The sequence below is a fragment of the Nannobrachium achirus genome (genome assembly GCF_963921795.1).
Source record: "Nannobrachium achirus genome assembly, chromosome: 24".
Classification (NCBI taxonomy): Eukaryota; Metazoa; Chordata; class Actinopteri; order Myctophiformes; family Myctophidae; genus Nannobrachium; species Nannobrachium achirus.
In genome coordinates this window covers 878,956-895,876 of record NC_137831.1, presented here as the reverse complement: position 1 = coordinate 895,876, position 16,921 = coordinate 878,956, and the positions used below count along the sequence as shown (strand labels likewise).

Genomic DNA, 16,921 nt, shown 5'->3' with positions numbered 1-16,921 from the left:
CTAAATTCCTTTTGAAATTAAATCATAATGTTACATTTCAGGGAAAAAAAATATAATTCAGGATTCCAATTCAAAAGAAAAAAATGCCGATCTGCTATTTTTGCTTCTTTTGTATGAGAGAGTAGAATGACAAAGTAGGATGTAACAATATGCAATTTGGCCCTCTGGAGTGAAGGTGTAAATATAGTGGCCCTCTGGAGTGAAGGTGTAAATATAGTGGCCCTCTGGAGTGAAGGTGGAAATATAGTGGTCCTCTGGAGTGAAGGTGGAAATATAGTGGCCCTCTGGAGTGAAGGTGGAAATATAGTGGCCCTCTGGAGTGAAGGTGGAAATATAGTGGCCCTCTGGAGTGAAGGTGGAAATATAGTGGCCCTCTGGAGTGAAGGTGGAAATATACTTACTTGGCTGCTGCTACAGCAGTGATAGCAGACAGACAGACAGACAGACAGACAGACAGACAGACAGACAGACAGACAGACAGACAGACAGACAGACAGAGATCTTACTTGTTTGCTGCTACAGCAGTGATGGCAGACAGTGAAGCGATCTTCATCACCTTCCCTCCAAACCCTCCTCCCAGCCTCTTCACATGACACGTGATCTTATTGGACGACACTCCCAGAGCCCCGGCCACCAGCTCCTGAAGAGACACCTCATCATTCAGACCGAGGGTCTTCAACCGGGGGTCCAGTCTTGCTCAGGGACACACATCCACATTGCTACCCTGGCCTGAAATGGAACCTGGGACAACCACGGGCTCTGGTTCCCCAGGCTCCCTAACCATTCAGCTATGGAATGGAACCTGGGACAACCAGGGGCTCTGGTTCCCCAGACGGGCTCCCTAACCATTCAGCTAAAGGGGGTCTTCAGAGTTATTTACTACAGGGGTCTTTGATATATTAACCACCTGAACCCCGGTGTCCATATTCGGAGAACTTTGACCAAAAACAGCCGATCTACAAGCTCGGGTTCGAATCTGCTGCTGCTTATCTGCCTCCTCCACCCCAACCTCCACCTTTTGATCAGAGTCTGGCATGAAGGCTCAATTAGAATATAAATGTATGTCTGCTGATTCAAGCTAATATGTCAACGTATTGCTATTGTACTACTGGTGTATCCCTATGGGGGTTTTGATTAAAGTTCCCTGGCTTTGCTTAGCAAGCATCTCAGAACGCAGAGCCCTTTAACGCCGCTAACTGTATTCCATTTGTTGCAGTAAATGGTTGAATCTACTTTGAGGTGAGTCTTCCTGACTGAAGTTATTGCTACCGAAGGTCACAGTTTAGTATGTGAAACGGCACATCGTGTCTCCGTCTGGACGTCACTGTCTGTGATGTCAGAGAAACCACTCTAACAGAATGGGTTTGTCGCCCTGACATCACTCTCTGACATCACTGTGATGTCAAAGGAAACCACTCTAACAGATTGGGTGTGTCGCTCTGACATCACAGTGATGTCAGAGCGTGATGTCAGAGCGAATAACAATAATAGTAAAACCAACCTGTGTGAAGGCAGCGTGCTGGCTGGCTACGAACACGTCCATCTCTCCATTCTCTCCTGAAGGAACGGCGATCAGACCCTGAGTCTCCATGTAGAAATGTTCCTGACCCCCCATGTACATCTGACCTGAACACACACACACACACACACACACACACACACACACACACACACACACACACACACACACACACACACACACACATACACAAATTGGCACAATTGCTTCGTTTCTTTTGGTATAATAATTGTTTGGTATGATCATATATTATCCTAACTCGTAGCACAACTAATCACATTATTATGGAAATGACGTTACGTCATGTTGCAGTTTGTTGTCCTGTAGTGAGATGTGATCGACTACAGTAGGTCTGCTCTGCTTCAACCCTCGCTGTGAGGGTTAGGGTTAGAAGGTAGAGGATAGAAGATGTAGAAGATAGAAGGTGTAGAAGATAGAAGGTGTAGAAGGTAGGAGGTAGTTGTTACCTTCCAGGATGTGTGGAGCTGTGAGGGTTAGGGTAGGGTAGGTTAGAAGGTAGGGTAGTTGTTAGAAGGTAGAAGGTTGTTACCTTCCAGGACGTGTGGAGCTGTTAGGGTTAGAAGAAGGTAGGGTAGTTGTTAGAAGGTAGGAGGTAGAGGATAGAAGGTGTAGAACTTTACCTTCCAGGACGTGTGGAGCTGTGAGGATTAGGGTAGGGTAGGTAAGAAGGTAGGGTAGTTGTTAGAAGATAGAAGGTAGTTGGTACCTTCCAGGACGTGTGGAGCTGTGAGGATTAGGGTAGGGTAGGTAAGAAGGTAGGGTAGTTGTTAGAAGATAGAAGGTAGTTGGTACCTTCCAGGACGTGTGGAGCTGTGAGCAACGCTGCGTCAACGTCTCCTCTCTGAAGCTTCCTCTGAGGCTCAAAGAATGACTGGTGTTTGATGGCTTCCTGGATGACAAATATAATATAATATAATATAATATAATATAATATAATATAATATAATACTACTATAATATAATATAATATAATATAATATAATATAATATAATACTATAAAGAATGTGCTTGAAGGCTTGGATGGAAAACCCATCAACATAAAATACTGCTAGAAAATAAACTAGAAAAAAGATCTCCACAGTTTACAGTTTAGGCATTTAGCTGACGCTTTTAATCCAAGCGACTTACAATAAGCAGGTCAGTTTTTATTGTGGCCTCCTGGTGGCGCTATAATAGGCCAATGTGTATAATAGAGATAATGTGTATATATGTTGTGACAGAATTGGTAGATGTATTCCTGTTTACGTTGTGTGATTGTAGATCTGCTGTTTTCACTACTTTTGTGCGACGGCCTTGTATGATGAAGCAGGGCTTTACTTTGTGAAAAAATGCGATTGTTCCTGACACACAGAGGTGCAGGAAGCGATGATGGAATCCGTAGGACACAGGGCTGAATAAATTAGAATCTGCGGCTTGTGATTGGCTCTCCCTCTGCCGCGCCTGGGGAGACAACGGACTGACCTCATGCTTCCTTCTATGCATGGGTAGTCCAAGTTGTTTCTTTTCACCTGACAGGGGGAATTTCCCCAGGATAGACGTAACGCGTGGAAGGAACACGTTATTCCAACCAGTTCCTTTCCCCTCCATCAGGCCAGGGGGAGGCAGTATAGAGACCAGGATTACTGCATGTTTTTGTGAGGGTATCAACCCTAGGAGACACGGGGAGAACATGCAAACTCCACACAGAAAGGCCCTATCGCCAACAAGTAAACAGGAAGTAGATCATACCTCTATAGTAAAGTAAACAGGAAGTAGATCAGTGTAGGTCACATGGACGCGCTGAGCTGCTCTGTGAGCCTGTTCTCTGTTCTCTGCTACAACTGCTCCGATGATCTGACCCACACACACCACCTGGTGGAGAGACACCATATTACACATTAATACACTGCTCCAATGATCTGACCCACACACACCACCTGGTGGAGAGACAGGACATTACACATTAATACACACACCACCTAGAGGACACACAGCACATTACACATTAATACACTTTTACAACTTTTTTTGCGTGTGCGTGCGTGTGTGCGTGCGTGTGTGTGTGCGCGTGCGTGTGTGCGTGCACCTCCTCCTCAGCGAACAGCTCCTCTGTGTCGTTGAACCACCGTCTCCGGTTCGATCCCGGAACGTCTGCGGCCGACAGGAAGTCCACTACGCCCGGCATCAACAGAGCTTCTGATTGGTCGATGGCACTGAAACATACCATGATCTGATTGGTCAATGATGTGCCCAGCTCCAGAGGGGAGGGGCAAGTTGCATTGAAATGAATTGCTGGGGGGCGGGGCTCCAGCCCACAGACTCCGCCCACTCTCTGAGCGGACTGCATCTATTGGTTCTCTTGGTCTGGGGTTGTAATGTTTCTGAACCTGTTTGAGGAAGTGTATTGTTTTACAGACTCAGCTCTGACAGCCAGTCTAGACTGGATGGCAGGGGGAGGAGAGGAGAGACTGATGCAGCCAGTCTAGACTGGATGGCAGGGGGAGGAGAGGAGAGACTGATGCAGCCAGTCTAGACTGGATGGCAGGGGGAGGAGAGACTGATGCAGCCAGTCTAGACTGGATGGCAGGGGGAGGAGAGGAGAGACTGATGCAGCCAGTCTAGACTGGATGGCAGGGGGAGGAGAGACTGATGCAGCCAGTCTAGACTGGCTGGCAGGGGGAGGAGAGGAGAGACTGATGCAGCCAGTCTAGACTGGATGGCAGGGGGAGGAGAGGAGAGACTGATGCATCCAGTCTAGACTGGATGGCAGGGGGAGGAGAGGAGAGACTGATGCAGCCAGTCTAGACTGGATGGCAGGGGGAGGAGAGACTGATGCAGCCAGTCTAGACTGGCTGGCAGGGGGAGGAGAGGAGAGACTGATGCAGCCAGTCTAGACTGGATGGCAGGGGGAGGAGAGGAGAGACTGATGCATCCAGTCTAGACTGGATGGCAGGGGGAGGAGAGGAGAGACTGATGCAGCCAGTCTAGACTGGATGGCAGGGGGAGGAGAGGAGAGACTGATGCAGCCAGTCTGATTCCTGTGTTAGTTTGTGCTTTTGAAACTTTTTTTAAAATCTTTGATATGTTAACAGTCCCCCGTCTGAAATGGCTGATGTGAATGGTATTTGATCGATACGCGATGCGAGCACTCATTCTCGCATGTACGCGTTATGTGTGGACGAGCAGCTCAAACAAGCATACAGGCAGGTCTGTGTACTTTTTGATAGTTTGTTTTTGGATTTAATCTTAAGATCATATGTACATGATCACTCTCTGAACACGGTGCTGTGAGGACTCTCCCGAACGCAGAAACTCTTGTAATGGCTTACAATGGAGACAATGTGAGACTCAAGCTTCAGGAAACTTATTCTGAAATCAGGCTAGTCCACCCTCTCCAATAAACTCAGCACAAAAAGAAAGGAAACTTGACTTTGGTCCATGATATCTCCCCTTTAATAATACCACATTCTATTGAGTTTTATACAAATGTTATCGTTAATTCGCCACCTTTACAACGAGGTACAGCTTGTAAGCATCGGGCATTCGAGGCATGAGCTACACAGCCAAACGTGTGGGTAGCGCTGACCAATATTTTGCCAAAATGGCTTGCAATGCAGTTCTGCTGGCATTTACTCTCATTTTGGGCTTCCCTGACACTGAGCTTAACATTAACAAAGTGTAAAAATGGCCGATATGTGTTGTTTTTTCTTGTCCTTATTACTGTGGGAGAGTGCAATCATTCAATGCTCCAAGCAACAAACGTGAACACCAAAATAACAGTATTACAGGCCTGCCAGGCCATTTTGACCATTTTGGATGAGTGCTACCCACATGTTTGGCTGTGTTGCTCATTCCATGAATGCCAGATCCTTACAAGCTGTACCTCATTGTAGAGGTGATGAATCACAGATAACAATGATATTAGAAACAATTAAAGGGGGCTATATGATGGACAGAATGTTGGTAAATTTTGGGTCGGCGCTACCCACACGTTTGGCTGTGGTGCTCATTCCACCAATGCCCGATGCTTAGAATCTCTATCTCGTTGTACAGGTGACGAATTGCTTTCATCCCCCCGAACCCTCCACACGGGAGTCCCCCAGGGATCCGTACTTGGCCCTCTGCTTTTCTCCCTGTACACCAAATCCCTCGGTGCTGTAATCTCTGCTCACAATCTATCCTATCACTGCTCCGCTGATGACACTCAACTGTTTTTGTCCTTCCCCCCTTCTGCCACCCAGGTGGAAGAACGCATTGCTGCATGTCTGGCCGACATCTCACAGTGGATGTCAGCCCACCACCTTAAGCTGAACCCGGACAAGACGGAGCTACTCTTCTTCCCAGCTAAGTCTTGCCCCATGCAAGATCTCACTATTTCCATAGATAATGCATTGGTGACTTCAGTTCCTACTGCTAGAAACCTTGGTGTGGTCCTGGACAGCCAGCTATCATTCAAGGCACACATTGCATCAGTCACCCGGTCCTGTAGGTCCACACTCTATAACATCCGTAAAGTCAGACCCTTCCTCACCCAGGAGTCAGCCCAGCTCCTCATTCAGACATCTGTCATATCAAAGCTTGACTATTGTAACTCTCTCCTCACTGGTCTCCCGGCATGTGCACTTAAACCTCTCCAACTGATCCAAAATGCCGCGGCACGACTGGTCTTCAACCAGCCTAAGTTCTCACATGTCTCTCCCCTTCTCCGCAGCCTCAACTGGCTCCCGGTTGCGGCCCGCACTGAATACAAAACACTGATGCTGACCTTCAAAGCAGCCAAGGGTATGGCTCCTCCATACCTCCAAAACCTGATCAACCCCTACACCCCCACCCGTTCACTTAGATCAGCCAACACAGGGATGCTGAAAGAACCCTCGCTAAAAACTCCAGGGCAAAAATCCACTCGTCCGAGACAGTTTGCCCTCCTGGCCCCCAAGCTGTGGAATAAACTCCCTGTCGCACTTAGAACAACGGACTCACTCGCTAGCTTTCGCCGTGGACTGAAGACTCACCTTTTCAGACTCCACCTAAACCCTTAGCACTACAGAAAAATCAGTGACCATACATGAAGCTAGTTAGCATTATTTTTTTGGCTTTAGGTTTTTAGAACTTTGATTATACTGTGTTTTTTCTAGATAGATATCCATTTGCATTTGTTATATTGTTGATGATGTTCTGACATATTATCTTGTTTATTATTGTGATGGTATCTGCTTATTGTAAGTCGCTTTGGATTAAAAGCGTCTGCTAAATGCCTAAACTGTAAACTGTAAACTGTAACGAATCGATGATACAAATGAGGAACAATACGAAATGGTATTATTAAAGGGGAGATATAATAATAATACTAGAAAAGAAAATTTCCAAGAAATTTTAAGTGTGCCTGCAGCTCGCTAAGTCTGTGCAACCTTGTGTAGCGGTTGGTGTTAGCATTAGCGTTACATTTTTTAACATTAGCATTTTTTGCATAAGCTTTAACATTATGGTTCTTCATATGACACCACCCACATGTCTGTACGACAAACGGATCACGAGATAAAGGGTCACTTCCTGTTTGGTGAGGGGCACTTCCTGTTTGGCGAAATAGGCCCCAATTAAGGTTAAGGACTCTTAATCAAGTCATTTGATGCCACCCACGCGTCTGTACGACAAACAATTCATGAGATATAGGGTGACTTCCTGTTTGGTGAGGGGCACTTCCTGTTTGGCAAAATAGGCCCCAATTAAGGTTAAGGACTCTTAATCAAGTCATTTCACACCACCCGCGCGTCTGCACGACAAACGGTTCACGAGATAAAAAGTCACTTCCTGTTTGGTAAGGGGCACTTCCTGTTTGGCGAAATAGGCCCTAATTAAGGTTAAGGAGAAAAAAAAGTTTTTTGAGAAAAAAGTTTTTTGAGAAATAAAAGTTTTTTGAGAAAAAAAAGGTTTTTGAGAAAAAAAAAGAAATTTGAGAAAAAAAACATTTTTGAGAAAAAAAAAGTTGAGAAAAAAAGAATTTTGAGAAAAAAAAATTGAGAAAAAAAAATTTGAGAAAAAAAAATTTTTGAGAAAAAAAAATTTGAGAAAAAGATTTTTTTGAGAAAAAATAGATTTGAGAAACAAAAAAAAATTGAGAAAAAAAAGTTTTTTGAGAAAAAAAAGTTTTTTGAGAAAAAAAAGTTTTTTGAGAAAAAAAAGTTAAACGTTTTGAGAAAAAAAAATTGAGAAAAAAAAAATTTGAGAAAAAATTTGGCCAACTGACGAAATTATTTTTTATTTAATCCTTGATATCATTATAAATCTCCTCTCCAAGTTTTGCAACTGTAGCCCCTATGGTTTGCGAGAAAAAAAATATTGAATGTGAGTTTTTGCGATGTCAATGGGTAAAATTAATTCACTAATAAATTAATATCAATTAAACGATACAACTTTTCTCTTAGAAAAGTAATAGCACCCCATTCCCGGCCGAGCCGCACGTTTTGATGTATATATTGCGGCGGTGGCGTAAATTGTGCGGCAGTTATTACGTGCGTGTTTTGCCATTGCATGGCAGGCACACTTAATTAAGTGTGCCTGCCATGCAAAGCAATGGCAAAATACTTATTGTAATCCGCCATACTTAAGTAAGTAAGTCAGTAAGTAAGTCATGTTCTTGCAAATTTCTGCACGTAATAACTGCCTCACAATTTACACCACCCACGCAAAATATACATCAAAACGTGCGGCTCGGCCGGGAATAGGTTGCTATTACTTTTCTTTCCGATCCGCGTTACCATTGCGACGTAATTAGCAAAAAACTACGCCCAAAAACCCCATTCACTTAGAATGGGGAAAATTTCGGCACGTAATAACTGCCGCACGATTTACGCCACCCCCGCAATATATACATCAAAATGTGCGGCTCGGCCGGGAATGGTGTGCTATTACTTTTCTTTCCGATCCGCGTTACCATGGCAACGTAATTCGCAAAAAACTACGCTCAAAAACCCCCATTGACTTTGAATGGGGGACTCCGAAAAAAAACTAGAAAAGTTTCTAAGAAATTTTAAGTCTGCCTGCAGCTCGTTAAGTCTGTTCAACCTTGTGTAGCGGTTGGTGTTAGCATTAGCGTTCATTTTTTTAACATTAGCATTTTTTGCATAAGCTTTAACATTATGGTTCTTCATACACCTACATGTCTGTACGACAAACGGTGCACGAGATAAACGGTCACTTCCTGTTTGGAGAGGGGCAGTTCCCGTTTGGCGAAATAGGCCACAATTAAGGTTAAGGACTCTTAATCAAGTCATATGGCTCCACCCACGCGTCTATACGACAAATGGTTCACGAGATAAAGGGTCACTTCCTGTTTGGTGAGGGGCACTTCCTGTTTGGCGAAATAGGCCCCAATTAACTCATTCCCTGCCAGGCACGATAGTCCCGAGATTATTCCAATGCCTTTCCCCGCCAGGCCCGAAAAAAAAAAAAGAAAAATTATTTTTTTTCAATTTTTTTTTTCAAAAAACTTTTTTGACCCCAAAAAATGGAGTAGGCATGATAGCAATCGCGAAATTGCATGTTTAACCCCCATAGCAACCCCATCTTTCAAGCATGGCAGCCATTTTGGCAGCCATCTTTGTTAAACATAATGGCTGCTATCTCATGAATGCCTGAACGGATTTCCATTCGGATTTTTTTGTTTGAAAGCTGTGAGCAATGTGGACACACGTGGTGCATTATCTAGGCATGGGTGTGCATGATCCGTGCACTATGAATTACATGGAAGTCTATGGAGACGAATGGCAGGTGGGAGTACGGAGGTATGTTAAAATGGCGGCCAATGTGTTAAGGTTAAGGACTCTTAATCAAGTCATTTGACGCCACCCACGCGTATGTACGACAAACGGTTCACAAGAAAAAGGGTCACTTCCTGTTTGGTGAGGGGCACTTCCTGTTTGGCGAAATAGGCCCCAATTAAGGTTAAGGACTCTTAATCTTGTCATTTGACGCAACCCGCGCGTCTGTAAGACAAACGGTTCACGAGATCAAGGGTCACTTCCTGTTTGGTGAGGGTCACTTCCTGTTTTGCGAAATAGGCCCCAATTAAGGTTAAGGACTCTCAATCTTGTCATTTGACGCAACCCGCGCGTCCGTATGACAAACGGTTCACGAGATCAAGGGTCACTTCCTGTTTGGTGAGGGGCACTTCCTGTTTGGCAAAATAGGCCCCAATTAAGGTTAAGGACTCTTAATCAAGTAATTTGATGCCATCCACGCGTCTGTACGACAAACGGTTCACGAGGTAAAGGGTCACTTCCTGTTTGGTGAGGGGCACTTCCTGTTTGGCAATTAAGGTCAAGGACTCTTAATCAAGTCATATGAAACCATCCACGCATCTGTACGACAAACGGTTCATGAGATGTAGAGGCACTTCCTGTTTGGCGAAGGGCACTTCCTGTTACAGAGGGGGCGGGGCTTAATCAATTACAGCTCATCCCTATTGGCCGCGTTGCTAGGCAAAAGTATGGCAGTTATGCGGCGCCAAAGTGTCTGGGTTTTTTTCGGAGTCCCCCATTCAAAGTCAATGGGGGTTTTTGAGCGTAGTTTTTTACGAATTACGTTGCCATGGTAACGCGGATCGGAACGAAAAGTAATAGCACACCATTCCCGGCCGGGCCGCACATTTTGATGTATATATTGCGGGGGTGGCGTAATTCGTGCGGCAGTTATTACGTGCCGAAATTTTCCCCATTCTAAGTGAATGGGGTTTTTGGGCGTCGTTTTTTGCTAATTACGTCGCCATGGTAACGCGGATCGGAAAGAAAAGTAATAGCAACCTATTCCCGGCCGAGCCGCACGTTTTGATGTATATATTGCGTGGGTGGTGTAAATTGTGCGGCAGTTATTACGTGCAGAAATTTGTGGCGAAATTACTTACTTAAGTATGGCGGATTACAATAAGTGTTTTGCCATTGCGTTGCATGGCAGGCACACTTAACAAGAAACTTTGGCGCAGGGGCGCTGGAAGTGGGGTGCTGAGGGAGCTGCAGCTCTCCTGGTGGTGGGGAGAAAAAAAAAAGTTTTTTTTTTTTTCGTTTTTTTTTTCTCAATAAGCCTATATATACACACACAGAGCTATATTAAAACAATAATGTATTTGACTTTGGGGAATAAAATATGTTGAAAAAAGGTATTTGATTATCACATGGTGACCTAATCACATGGTCACCTTGCCATTTCCGGTCAGAAGGGAAGTCAAATTTAAATCCCACTTTGATGGCACACCAAAGTCTATTTATTTGAGAACTAGAAACTGTCTATAGGCTCATTGTTGCAAACTAACACCGTTGTATATGGGGAATAAAAAACAGTAGAAAACTGTTACAAAAATAATACCCGATTTTGTAATGTGTGCGTGAGTGACTGTGTGTGTCCATGCGTGCTGTGTGTTGCACTGTGTGCTAAAATAACTAGTAACTATATAGCTCCTTGTTACACCATTGTGCGGGGAATAAGCACCAGAAACCGTAATAAAAATAACCCAAAACCGGATAAAAAACGTGAATTTTCGGCAAAGGCCGCACGCTCCTCCAGGCTCAGCTCCCCTTGGGATTTGTGAGTTCCAGCGCCCCTGCTTTGGCGCCACATAACTCTGCCATACTTTTGCCTAGCAACGTGATTTAAACTTTAAAATGCACACACAACTTTGGTCTTTTTCCAGCCAATAGGGATGAGCTGTAATTGATTAAGCCCCGCCCCTCTATAACAAGTGCCCTTTGCCAAACAGGAAGTGCCTCTACATCTCATGAACCGTTTATCGTACAGAGTTGTGGCTGGTATCATATGACTTGATTAAGAGTCCTTAACCTTAATTGACGCTTCCTTCGCCAAACAGGAAGTGCCCTTCACCAAACAGGAAGTGCCTCTATAACTCATGAACCGTTTGTCGTACAGACTCGCGGCTGGTGTCATAATTTTTTTTTTCTCAAAATTTTTTTTTTCTCAAAAAATTTTTTCTCAATTTTTTTTTTCAAAACTTTTTTTCTCAAAAAACTTTTTTTTCTCAAAAAACCTTTTTCTCAAAAGACTTTTTTTCTCAACTTTTTTTTTCTCAAAAATGCTTTTTTTCTCAAAAAACTTTTTCTCAAAAGACTTTTTTTTCTCACAAAACTTTTTTTTTCTCACAAAACAATTTTTTCTCAAAAAACTGTCGTTAAAGTGCGACCCGTGATAACGGCCAAAAATGCGCCAAAACGCCACTAATTAGTCGAAATGGCTGACTTCCTGTTTGGTTTCTGATTGGCTGCTGGCCTTGTGACGTGGGTAGAGCTGCGAGGGCCCGGTCATCGCTGCTTGCAGCTTTAATTCATTAATCGTCCATAACCTTAATTGGGGCCTATTTCGCCAAACAGGAAGTGCCCCTCACCAAACAGGAAGTGACCCTTGATCTCGTGAACCGTTTGTCGTACATATGCGTGGGTGGTGTGAAATGACTTGATTAAGAGTCCTTAACCTTAATTGGGGCCCATTTCGCCAAACAGGAAGTGCCCCTCACCAAACAGGAAGTGACCCTTTTTCTCGTGAACCCTTTGTCGTACATATGCGTGGGTGGCGTCAAATGACTTGATTAAGAGTCCTTAACCTTAATTGGGGCCTATTTCACCAAACAGGAAGTGCCCCTCACCAAACAGGAAGTGACCCTATATCTCGTGAATATTTTGTCGTACAGACGCGTGTGTGGCATCAAATGACTTGATTAAGAGTCCTTAACCTTAATTGGGGCCTATTTCGCCAAACAGGAAGTGTCCCTCACCAAACAGGAAGTGACCGTTTATCTCGTGAACCCTTTGTCGTACAGACACGTGGGTGGAGCCATATGACTTGATTAAGAGTCCTTAACCTTAATTGTGGCCTATTTCGCCAAACAGGAACTGCCCCTCTCCAAACAGGAAGTGACCGTTTATCTCGTGAACCGTTTGTCGTACAGACATGTGGGTGGTGTCATATGAAGAACCATAATGTTAAAGCTTATGCAAAAAATGCTAATGTTAAAAAATGTAACGCTAATGCTAACACCAACCGCTACACAAGGTTGCACAGACTTAGCGAGCTGCAGGCACACTTAAAATTTCATAGAAATTTTCATTTCTAGTTTACTTATTTACTTAAGTATGGCGGATTACAATAAGTGTTTTGACATTGCGTTGCATGGCAGGCACACTTAATAAATGGTATTATTAAAGGGGAGATATAATAATAATATAAATGGTATTATTAAAGGGGAGATATAATAATAATATAAATGGTATTATTAAAGGGGAGATATAATGGACCAAAGTCAAGTTTACGCTGGTCAAAAGTAAACCAAGTGCACATGGACGAATGATGGAGTAAAATCCAGACTAATGCTATGAAAACCACCTCTTGTGACCTGAACCACCTCCGCAGCAGTTAGGTCAGTCATTCATTAATTATGTCACTCATGTTGCAGTGAAGAGAAAAGACGTCTGCTGTGGGAGAAACGGAGCTAACGGCCGCTAATCAGCTACTATTAACGTTTCCACCATGGCCGACATCTATTCTCTTTACTTGCGTCAGCAGAGAGTGGAAGTACTGCGTCCGGTGGCGTACCGTTGGTGCCTTGAGATTGGCAGATTTTACCCAGGTTTTTTTTCATCTCACTCACTTCACGCAGTCTACAGTCTTCACACATTTAGGAAGAAATATGCATACATAGCATAATCATTATTCACGCAGTCTACTGTCTTCACACATTTAGGAAGAAATATGAATACATAGCATGTGTTAATAATACATAGCATAATCATTAACAAAAAGGTTTTTGTTCACACCGGTAGCCAATCAGGGACCAGCATTCTTGGTGACGTCACAGAGAACAAGTGCGACCCTGATATAAATAACAAGGCGCAGGTTTTGTTTTGTACCACTGGATGTGCACAACATAGCTCTCTGGCTCAACTATGAAAACCTTATTTACACACAACAGCTCTCTGGCTCAACTATGAAAACCTTATTTACACACAACATAGCTCTCTGGCTCAACTATGAAAACCTTATTTACACACAACAGCTCTCTGGCTCAACTATGAAAACTTTATTTACACACAACATAGCTCTCTGGCTCAACTATGAAAACCTTATTTACACACAACATAGCTCTCTGGCTCAACTATGAAAACCTTATTTACACACAACATAGCTCTCTGGCTCAACTATGAAAACTTTATTTACACACAACATAGCTCTCTGGCTCAACTATGAAAACTTTATTTACACACAACATAGCTCTCTGGCTCAACTATGAAAACTTTATTTACACACAACATAGCTCTCTGGCTCAACTATGAAAACTTTATTTACACACAACATAGCTCTCTGGCTCAACTATGAAAACTTTATTTACACACAACATAGCTCTCTGGCTCAACTATGAAAACTTTATTTACACACAACATAGCTCTCTGGCTCAACTATGAAAACTTTATTTACACACAACATAGCTCTCTGGCTCAACTATGAAAACTTTATTTACACACAACATAGCTCTCTGGCTCAACCATGAAAACTTTATTTACACACAACATAGCTCTCTGGCTCGACTATGAAAACTTTATTTACACACAACATAGCTCTCTGGCTCGACTATGAAAACCTTATTTACACACAACATAGCTCTCTGGCTCGACTATGAAAACTTTATTTACACACAACATAGCTCTCTGGCTCGACTATGAAAACCTTATTTACACACAACATAGCTCTCTGGCTCAACTATGAAAACCTTATTTACACACAACATAGCTCTCTGGCTCGACTATGAAAACTTTATTTACACACAACATAGCTCTCTGGCTCGACTATGAAAACCTTATTTACACACAACATAGCTCTCTGGCTCGACTATGAAAACCTTATTTACACACAACATAGCTCTCTGGCTCGACTATGAAAACTTTATTTACACACAACATAGCTCTCTGGCTCGACTATGAAAACCTTATTTACACACAACATAGCTCTCTGGCTCAACTATGAAAACTTTATTTACACACAACATAGCTCTCTGGCTCGACTATGAAAACCTTATTTACACACAACATAGCTCTCTGGCTCGACTATGAAAACTTTATTTACACACAACATAGCTCTCTGGCTCGACTATGAAAACCTTATTTACACACAACATAGCTCTCTGGCTCAACTATGAAAACCTTATTTACACACAACATAGCTCTCTGGCTCAACTATGAAAACTTTATTTACACACACCATAGCTCTCTGGCTCAACTATGAAAACTTTATTTACACACAACATAGCTCTCTGGCTCAACTATGAAAACTTTATTTACACACAACATAGCTCTCTGGCTCAACTATGAAAACTTTATTTACACACAACATAGCTCTCTGGCTCAACCATGAAAACTTTATTTACACACAACATAGCTCTCTGGCTCGACTATGAAAACTTTATTTACACACAACATAGCTCTCTGGCTCGACTATGAAAACTTTATTTACACACAACATAGCTCTCTGGCTCGACTATGAAAACCTTATTTACACACAACATAGCTCTCTGGCTCGACTATGAAAACCTTATTTACACACAACATAGCTCTCTGGCTCAACTATGAAAACCTTATTTACACACAACATAGCTCTCTGGCTCGACTATGAAAACTTTATTTACACACAACATAGCTCTCTGGCTCGACTATGAAAACCTTATTTACACACAACATAGCTCTCTGGCTCAACTATGAAAACCTTATTTACACACAACAGCTCTCTGGCTCAACTATGAAAACCTTATTTACACACAACATAGCTCTCTGGCTCAACCATGAAAACTTTATTTACACACAACATAGCTCTCTGGCTCGACTATGAAAACTTTATTTACACACAACATAGCTCTCTGGCTCGACTATGAAAACCTTATTTACACACAACATAGCTCTCTGGCTCGACTATGAAAACCTTATTTACACACAACATAGCTCTCTGGCTCGACTATGAAAACCTTATTTACACACAACATAGCTCTCTGGCTCGACTATGAAAACTTTATTTACACACAACATAGCTCTCTGGCTCGACTATGAAAACCTTATTTACACACAACATAGCTCTCTGGCTCAACTATGAAAACCTTATTTACACACAACAGCTCTCTGGCTCAACTATGAAAACCTTATTTACACACAACATAGCTCTCTGGCTCAACTATGAAAACCTTATTTACACACAACATAGCTCTCTGGCTCAACTATGAAAACCTTATTTACACACAACATAGCTCTCTGGCTCAACTATGAAAACTTTATTTACACACAACATAGCTCTCTGGCTCAACTATGAAAACTTTATTTACACACAACATAGCTCTCTGGCTCAACTATGAAAACTTTATTTACACACAACATAGATCTCTGGCTCAACTATGAAAACCTTATTTACACACAACATAGCTCTCTGGCTCAACTATGAAAACTTTATTTACACACAACATAGCTCTCTGGCTCAACTATGAAAACCTTATTTACACACAACATAGCTCTCTGGCTCAACTATGAAAACCTTATTTACACACAGGATGGTTTTTACATAGCACATGTTATTCCAACCAGTTCCTTTCTCCTTCATCTCCAAGATTAAAAAGAACACTCACTTGATCTTGTTTATGAGACTAAAATAAAGAGTTGATTATGAGACAAAAAATAAAGACTAAAACCCTCACGTGATCTTGGCGTGGGCCTTGGTGCTGGTAACCATGACGATGAACAGTTCACCTTTGACCTGTGGCAGGTCGTCATAGTAACAGGCCTCTCCTGTGGCCTGTTGGAGGGCGGCCAGGTGCATGCTGGGACGTCCCACCGGGTCCCCGGAGGACTGGGAGTCTGGGACCACCTGACACAAGCACGCACGCACGCACGCACGCATGCACACAAACACAAACACAAACACAAACACACACAAGATCTGACAACACCGATTATAACTAAAATATCATTTTTCCGATTCTTTCCAATTGGACCTTTTGGGCCCTAAAAGTCCTTGACTTAGCCCTTATCCCTAAACTTCTTTGCCTTATTTTGAAAAACATTTTTAAATAATTCAAATCTATATCGACACATTGTGAGATTGTAGACCAGTTACTTGAACTACTTAAAATGATTTTCAAAATAGTAAAATAAGACCAAAAAGTTTAGGGATAAGACTTATGGCATGGACGAAAACAGGGCCGTTGTCTCTGTCGCTCCGTGTCTCTTTGTCTGCCTGTCTTGTTTATTGATATTTGTTTGGTTGACATTGAAAATGTTTCACTCCCAGGTTATTGGATTTTAGCTAAGCAGGATAATGAGGGAATCGTTCACTTTGTGATGCAAGCATGAAACTTGGTATATATACACTTC

At 42.7% G+C, this 16,921-nt stretch overlaps 1 protein-coding gene across 1 annotated transcript in view; it reads right to left on the bottom strand.

Moving 5' to 3' along the window:
• The window catches only part of aox5 (aldehyde oxidase 5), a gene marked incomplete at both ends in the record, with an annotated part of 102,427 nt that overhangs the window by 36,138 nt on the left and 49,368 nt on the right, over positions 1-16,921 (bottom strand). Inside the window, 6 exons of the mRNA XM_080754921.1 lie at positions 507-640; positions 1,502-1,626; positions 2,333-2,429; positions 3,270-3,392; positions 3,607-3,733; positions 16,246-16,415. Coding sequence (XP_080611047.1) covers positions 507-640; positions 1,502-1,626; positions 2,333-2,429; positions 3,270-3,392; positions 3,607-3,733; positions 16,246-16,415 — 776 coding nt within the window. The remainder of the gene's footprint in view (positions 1-506; positions 641-1,501; positions 1,627-2,332; positions 2,430-3,269; positions 3,393-3,606; positions 3,734-16,245; positions 16,416-16,921) is intronic.